The sequence below is a fragment of the Watersipora subatra genome, chromosome 7, assembly GCF_963576615.1.
Source record: "Watersipora subatra chromosome 7, tzWatSuba1.1, whole genome shotgun sequence".
NCBI classification, from domain to species: Eukaryota; Metazoa; Bryozoa; class Gymnolaemata; order Cheilostomatida; family Watersiporidae; genus Watersipora; species Watersipora subatra.
Genome location: NC_088714.1, coordinates 63,412,019 through 63,420,824, shown reverse-complemented (window position 1 = coordinate 63,420,824; position 8,806 = coordinate 63,412,019). Strand labels below are relative to the sequence as shown.

General features: G+C 34.4%; 1 protein-coding gene across 1 annotated transcript; it reads left to right on the top strand.

The window, feature by feature from the left end:
• The first annotated feature begins 6,773 nt into the window (after window positions 1–6,773).
• On the top strand, window positions 6,774–7,874 carry LOC137400982 (uncharacterized). The gene has a single exon (XM_068087319.1). It carries the CDS (start codon window positions 6,774–6,776, stop codon window positions 7,872–7,874), a length of 1,101 nt encoding a protein of 366 aa, XP_067943420.1.
• Window positions 7,875–8,806: the final 932 nt, after the last annotated feature.

The following is an 8,806-nucleotide window of genomic DNA, read 5'->3' as shown; positions in this document are numbered from 1 at the left end:
CTCCAATGCCTGATTTAGTGCAGACCTGCATAAATAACTGCAAAATAAATAATAAAGATTTATCTTTCCTTTAATTTCTTACTATGGATTATATAGCCTATCTTCCTATGAATTCAGCAACCTTGAAAATAGATGCATCGTAGAACATATATCTACATGTAAGATCAAACTTTATATCCGTAAATCTATATTCGTACCAATACCAATCGTCTCTTTTTTAAGTTATTCCAAGATGTCACTTCTCTCAGTTTTTTTATTGAAGCAGCCATCAGAAGTTAGGAGAAATGATGATTGTAAGTTATGTTACTCAACAGAACTTATAATCACTACTAATTTGAGAAATCCTCACAAAGTTATGTTTAAACCATTAAATATGTTTGATTTTATGTTCGTAAAAATAATTTACAAAATAAAGATGAATTCACGATTCATGGTAAAAGAATTATTTTTCTTTTTAGAATAGTAAATCAAAAATTGCCAAGTGACACAGTATCCTGCAAAAAAAGTTAGTCATTTCACCCTTGAGCTCTCTCTTTCTACTAAGTTATTTCTTTAACCAAAATAGGTTTGCTGATGTAACAAGTGTACAGACATGACATGCAGCAGGTAAATAGTTCAGAACCTACCTCTCTTATGACAAACTCTTATCTCTGGCAGTATTATAGCCCCAAATCATATCATAAATGACGAACATACATAAGTGGGTAACGCCTTTGCCCTCGCAACAATTACTATACTCTACTCGCTGGTCATATTGTTTCGTAAGCAAAGCTCAAATATGCGAATACAAACACGCATAAGCAAACATACAGGTACAATACACTCTTTTGTATTTGAGCATTCATAAACACAATAGATGTATTAACCAAACAGAGCTGACTATTAAACCGCTTCAATAGCGATATTATATGATAACTGAAATTTTAAATGTTTTAGTCAGTTACATCAGCTTACATGTTAAAGCCTTCTACTAATGATTTTTTTTGTTACAAATATATACAGTCAAACATGGATAACTCATCCACGGATAGCTCAAACACATGGTTAATTCGAACGGTTTCTTTGGTCCGTTCCCACGTAATGATAAATTGCTATAGATAACTCGAACTCAACATTGTTAATTCGAACTGTTTTTTTGCCCAACGGCTACCGAAACGGTTGTTATCGCTTTAGAAACTCACTTTATTCAAAGCCATAGGGGTAAACCTCATCTTTTCGTAATTCATAAGCGTTGTTATTACCACCATCAGCAAAATATTTTTGTCAACGACTTTTCTAAAGGTTTGGTCAAATTTGATTTATACTGCTATACGATGAATAGCACGGGCTTGCCGGGTCACGCGCGCAAGGATTTCCGCCACGCACATACAAAACAAAAACAGCATGTTGTTTTGTATGTGCGTGGCAAAAATCTTTGAGTGCGTGACCCGGCTAGCCCGTGACCAGTAGTTTTCCGACGTTGATTCCGTGTTGAATCAACGTCGGAATGTTGAAAACGTCATAAAAATTGTTGTAATTAAACGTATACGTTGTCTTAGCTACAAAAAACTATTTATCGTTTGACCTAAACACAGAATACGTGTGTACATTCAATAAGTATCCATTCAAAAAGCGTGAGTGATATACAATGTACCGTAAAACCTCGTAAAACTTTTAATTGAACTGCCTCGGAGTGTTGCTCTTAACGAATCCCAGGTAAAGTAAGGTAATCTTTGCATAAACTTCAAGAAAAATCGGCAAAATTGATCGTGGGTAAAACACTCAAAAGAAAAAGATGTCTTTTCTTTTGAGCATTTCAACAACAATCAAGTTTTGCCAATGTCAATCTAAAAAACGTCCTGGCAATAACATCACCTCAAACAACAAACCAATCTCAAGTGATAGAAAAATCTCTATACTTTTTGATAAAAACGTTTTAAACTTTACATTAGAAGCATTTAATTTGAAACAAGCCATTTGTGCTTTTGATTTATATTATATTTTGCATATGTACATGTATCTACTAATAAATAAGTAAATACATGGACTTGTGACAGTGCTCTGATAACTTGAACGCTCTGATAATTCGAACACTTTTGCTCGGTCCCGTGAAGTTCGAGTTATCCATGTTTGACTGTATATATATATATGTTAGATCTTCCATTTATGCTATAATAATGCATGCCATAACAACTTACAGTCATTTGTTTCAGCCAAAAACAGGCATAGCTCAATATAACGTAGAAATACTTCTCAAGGCTTTGAACGTAGTTACAACAGCTCTGGGTACAGCCCGCAAAAGTAATCTGAGCTGTTGATCTTTTTATAGACCTGCATGAATCTTACATAGTCTACCTCTCTTAGTAGCACTCCTGAAAGAATCATGTTACATCTCCTCTGTGAGAAAATATGCAGAGGCTAATATATATTTGTACAGCCAATGTTTGTACAGCTACTTAAACAGGACTGATTCATAGTTCTCTTAAAGATGTTGTAGTTTCAATGAGTCTTATACGCTAGTAGCAGTCTAGTAAGAAACTTCCTTATTGAGTAAATTTGCACATTACTAACTATGGTGTCATGTCATAATTCTTAAAATAGCTGGATCAATTTGAAATGAGTGAGGAGTTGTCAGTTCTCAGTTGATACATTGATAGAAAATAGAGTAAGACCAAAAACAAATCGCACATTTTACCAAACGAAATTATAATATGACAAGACAGTATTTTTGACTAAAGCAAAAAATGTACTGTGCACTATTGTCAAAACAATGATGCAAGCATGACACACTCATTAAACTGTATTAATAAGGAAAAAATCTGCCACATGCAAACAATATAATTGGAAGGTGTGGCCTCAGGCTAAATTCAACTAAATCAGTCTATAAACAACTTTTTAGTATACTTTAGATAAGAAAAAACAACAGCAATAATTTTCTATCAAGTTTGGTAGGAGCAGGGGGAACAAACTCCAAGTTCACTAAAATACCTAGCAGCTCTCTTCTATCCTTCATGTTCTTGGTCACCATCCGCATCGGTGCAGACTGGAGATCTAATGTATGTCTTAATATGCTCCAGCAATGCTTTCATTTCCTGATGATCTCAATGTGTTTTGACAATGTACTGTGCACTATTGTCAAAACAATGATGCAAGCATGACACACTCATTAAACTGTATTAATAAGGAAAAAATCTGCCACATGCAAACAATATAATTGGAAGGTGTGGCCTCAGGCTAAATTCAACTAAATCAGTCTATAAACAACTTTTTAGTATACTTTAGATAAGAAAAAACAACAGCAATAATTTTCTATCAAGTTTGGTAGGAGCAGGGGGAACAAACTCCAAGTTCACTAAAATACCTAGCAGCTCTCTTCTATCCTTCATGTTCTTGGTCACCATCCGCATCGGTGCAGACTGGAGATCTAATGTATGTCTTAATATGCTCCAGCAATGCTTTCATTTCCTGATGATCTCCCTTTAGGGATTCCACAACTAAAATAATGTACAAGTTAAACACAAAAATCTTGTAAATTTTGTTAAAAGGTGTTGATATTTTACTATCATTTATTATTATTTTTGATGTTTGAGATAATCTGATTGCTATATCGTTTCAAAATTGAACTCAATTAAACTCGATCGACAAACCGCTCAGGCTAATTGAACGTGCATTTCTGACATTATATTTGCAAACAGATGAACAGAATAGAGACAGAAACGCTTCAACTTGAACGCAATAGCTGATGTCAACTATCGCAGCGATAACGACTAGTCATGTCATTTTGTTGCACACATGTTTTGAGCATTTTAATCAAAATCAAGTTTTATCGATTTTAGTCTTAAGAAATCCTAGGAATTAGATCACCTCAAACATCCAAAACAATCGCAAATATTAAAAAATACCGCTACTTTCTGATAAAATCTACAAAAACTTTCGTAAGTTTATTTTTAAAAACTTTGCTACAATAAGCTCACTTGTACAAATCTGTTATACAGCAGAGTTTTCCAAATGTTAAGTCATTAGAAGTGTTAAGTGCTAATGTAACATTAAAAAGTGCATGTGTATTCTTTTCGCCATTTCAAAAACGTTTCAACAGCATCAACAAGTTAACTTATAAATTATGTATATTCCCGGTGTACACATAATTACAGGTGTTTGCTAATATTGTATCTTCTGTAAAAATTCCACAATTTCTATTTAAACATCAGCTAACACAGTAAATATAATAATATGTTTTCTTTACCTTGGTTTTGCTTATTTCGCTCTGTTGTCAGGTGACCCAATGACTTGTTTACTTGGGCAAGTTGCTGTTTTGTGGTTTTCAGATCTAAATGTATAGTGGTAAATTTAAAACACACAGTAGAATCATGAATCGTATATTTTACTATTTTTGAAATATTCCTATTTTAGTTTTTTCTAGAAAACAAGATGCTGAACAATTATTGACGTACATGTAACTAATAGTACATACAGCAAGTGAATAGTACAAACGGTACAGGTAAGTTAAAATGTAGGTAGGTATGTAATAGTATACATACAGTACGTAAATTTTGAAATCAAGCGCAGGCCAAAGCTGTAAAAATAGCTTTGTGTTTATTTCAAGTATAAAAATGTTCTTGAGACTGGGAAAACTTAAAGAAAATGAAAAATTTAGCTATATAATATGCTTTTAGGAATTGAATTTTTAAAGCATCTGATAAGTCTAAAACTTAAGTTTTCTAGATTAAAGGTTGACTTGCAACAAAGTTCACATTACAGTTATTTGATATCAAAAGATTTACCATGTTTTACTCTGCTTTATTGTGGGCGCAAAATACGTGTATGTGGAAATGTGATTACAAGCTCTTAAAAGCTCAAAAATGAACAGTTAATTGCCGCCATCACGGAACCGCCGTAAATTGGAATCAGTTTGTTTCTCTGACATAGTCAATCCATTTAGTAATTGTTTTGACACGTGATGTTCTTCCGTGAATTAAAAGGCCAATAAAAGGTTCAATATATAACTTCTCGTAGCACTAGTTTATGAAAAACACTTCGGGTTTTACTGAAGAGCCCTTACCAAATATACATGTAGATGCTTGATACTTTACAGTCTTGTTTTGACTTGGTGTAATCCTCTAGTCGTAATCTGATCATGTGATCCATACTACCTGCCAAACAGCCAAATAATTTCTGCAAAATTTTTTGACTACCACAGGTAACCAACTGGCTTGTCATGTTTCTCAGAGAAGAATATGCACTCCTTCGAGCTAAGGTTAAATATTAAACACATTTTTGTGGTAGGTTTTGAGATATCAGTGCTCAAAACGACAGCATTACAATGATGATGAAATAGATGCATAAGAACAATAGACATGGTTTTATAGAATGCGTAAAGTATATTTGTGAAAATATTTCGACGAATGAGGTTGCATGAAAGTGTAAACAGAAGCCATTTTGTTCATCTACGTTCCATTTGAGCCGTATTGGAAAGATATTCTAATCTACGGCAATTTCGCGATGGCAGCGATTAACTGTTTGTTTTTGAGCTTTTAAGAGCTTGTAATCATATTTCCACTTATTTTGCACCTACCGCACAGCAGAGTAAACATGGTGAATTTTTAATACTAAATAACTGTAATGTGAAATTTGTTGCAAGTCAACCTATAAAGATGCCTAAGTAAAATGTTACGGAGCTTTAATAAACATGTTTCATACCCTGACACTGTTGACGCTGGTCTTCATTCAATTCGTTATACTTTTGCAGCAGCTCATCGTATTCTTTTTTGTTAACAAAGTCTTCTAAAAAAAAGTCGTTAGTTAGATAAAAAAATCAAACAAGAAAAAAATATTAGACATAATGCTACAATCTTTCTAAAATCTCTGTCAAAAACGTACAAGAAGGTTGTTAAAAGTTGATTGAAATTTTATACTCACCAGTTGGTTGTGAATCTTGTCTTCCGGTCAAATGTCCAAATCTGTGCTGTAGCAGAACATTCTCTCTTCTCTGATTCTGCAGTTCTACCAACCAAAATTATGAAGAGTTGCACAAGCAAACAACTCAAAAAAGACTGTTCACCAAACCTATAGCTTGAAAGAAACCTCAAAAAGTTTGTTAAAACTGAAATACACGATGTAGACACACGATAACTCTTTATATTGTATAAAGAGTTGTCTAATTTTTTCCAAATAATTATTAGAATGGAAAAGAAAGCAATTTCTAATTTTAACATTTTCGATATGTTTGCAACCCCCCTTTGAGTGGCTAGTCAAATACACTAGACTCATTTAAAAAGCCAGCTATATGTCTCTTATTTTTAAAATGAATGGAAGCCTTTCACTCTGACTCTGTTGTCATAAACACATCTTCGGCAAGTTGGCCTGCTGCGCACACACCTTAAGTATACACACAATTGCATGTATTCCGACTTATGGCAAAGCAGTAGCGGTTTATAAAGCTAAAAGCAGTGAGTTCTAGTCCATTAAAAGTAAAAAAAAATTTCCTGGCTTTTAACCGTGGCTTCGGACAGCTAGACAGATATACGGACATTGCTCTTACTGTAATAAAGATGATTTCAATGCAGTTAATTTACATTTTGTATAAAATTACTGTTTCAATCAATACACATACTTCTTCTATGATCATACTAGTTTTAAATTAACCAATTATGCAAGAGCAAACACAACAGCTCTAGAAATAAATGCCTTTACATCAGTGTACACGCTAGCATCAAAAACTATGTTGAAAACACTGCCTCTAGCTGAGGCTCCCTTTTGAAGTATTTTATTAATAATATGTCTCAACACTCACCATCATGCAGTGTGATGTTTCAACACTCACCATCATGCAGTGTGATGTTTCAACACTCACCATCATGCAGTGTGATGTTTCAACACTCACCATCATGCAGTGTGATGTTTCAACACTCACCATCATGCAGTGTGATGTCTCAACACTCACCATCATGCAGTGTGATGTTTCAACACTCATCATCATGCAGTGTGATGTTTCAACACTCACCATCATGCAGTGTGATGTTTCAACACTCACCATCATGCAGTGTGATGTTTCAACACTCACCATCATGCAGTGTGATGTCTCAACACTCACCATCATGCAGTGTGATGTCTCAACACTCACCATCATGCAGTGTGATGTTTCAACACTCACCATCATGCAGTGTGATGTTTCAACACTCACCATCATGCAGTGTGATGTTTCAACACTCACCATCATGCAGTGTGATGTTTCAACACTCACCATCATGCAGTGTGATGTTTCAACACTCACCATCATGCAGTGTGATGTTTCAACACTCACCATCATGCAGTGTGATGTTTCAACACTCACCATCATGCAGTGTGATGTCTCAACACTCACCATCATGCAGTGTGATGTCTCAACACTCACCATCATGCAGTGTGATGTTTCAACACTCACCATCATGCAGTGTGATGTTTCAACACTCACCGTCATGCAGTGTGATGTCTCAACACTCACCATCATGCAGTGTGATGTTTCAATACTCACCATCATGCAGTGTGATGTTTCAACACTCACCATCATGCAGTGTGATGTTTCAACACTCACCATCATGCAGTGTGATGTTTCAACATTCACCATCATGCAGTGTGATGTTTCAACACTCACCATCATGCAGTGTGATGTTTCAACACTCACCATCATGCAGTGTGATGTTTCAACACTCACCATCATGGAGTGTGATGTTTCAACACTCACCATCATGCAGTGTGATGTGTCAACACTCACCATCATGCAGTGTGATGTCTCAACACTCACCATCATGCAGTGTGATGTTTCAACACTCACCATCATGCAGTGTGATGTTTCAACACTCACCATCATGCAGTGTGATGTTTCAACACTCACCATCATGCAGTGTGACGGTCATTAAATCACCCAAATTAGAGTAACTGTTAAACCATAAAACTACACAAATTAGGATAATTCAAAGCTTAAACTATGATTTTTTTACATGTTTTTTATTCATAAAGAACAGCTATTAAATTGAGCTTCAGATAAAACATTGTTTGATGCAATTATCTAAATACTAGTTAGCTTAAGGTGTTAGCAGAGCTTAGCTTTAGGTACACCTGCAAAAATTTCTTTTTTACAAACCTTACCATTCTTTTTTGTCACAAAAGCTGTATTTATGTTAGTGATTTAGCCATGTGAGCTGTTCTTAAAGGCCTTTTCATTCTGCTAAATCTGAACAAATTACTCAGCAATTTAAGATGTTTAGTAAACACCCCGATAATATTGGTATGAGCAAAAACAGAGAGCTTGAAGTTTATAGCCTTTGGTACTACCTTTTATAGCCTTTGGTACTACCTTTTTCTAGTTGAGCTTGTTTCTCCTTTAATCTTCCAATTTCTCTCTTTTGTTGATAAATCTCTTGTCTTTGCTTCGTCATTCCTATAACAATTTTAATAGAACAAACTTTGTTATTGTAAGAGGTCATCAGCATTATTTATGGTTTTAGTTAAATTTAATTGTCATTGCAGTTCTTTATATGTGTCTAGCAGCAAAATCTTTTTAACTAAATTTGTGTGATCGTGATGCACAATAAGGTGGAGGAAATTGTCAATCACATTTGCGTTAAGCCAAGTGAAAATTAAAAAAAGTTTTGAATAATATTATCAGGCCAGTTGTCAACCATTTTTTACTCATAGCTAAACTTTTATAAATACTTTTAAAAATCTATAAGGGAGATTTCTAAGGATTACAAGGATTATAAGGATAATAAAGATTAGGGAGATTAGGGAGATTTCTCCCTTTTCTCTTAAAGTGAAAAAATATCAGCAGTTTTTTTCTGTCAATTTACGC

Bases quoted from the DNA above. Each gene is read 5' to 3' on its own strand.
- LOC137400982 (XM_068087319.1), top strand. From the start codon at position 6,774: ATGCAGTGTGATGTTTCAACACTCACCATCATGCAGTGTGATGTTTCA.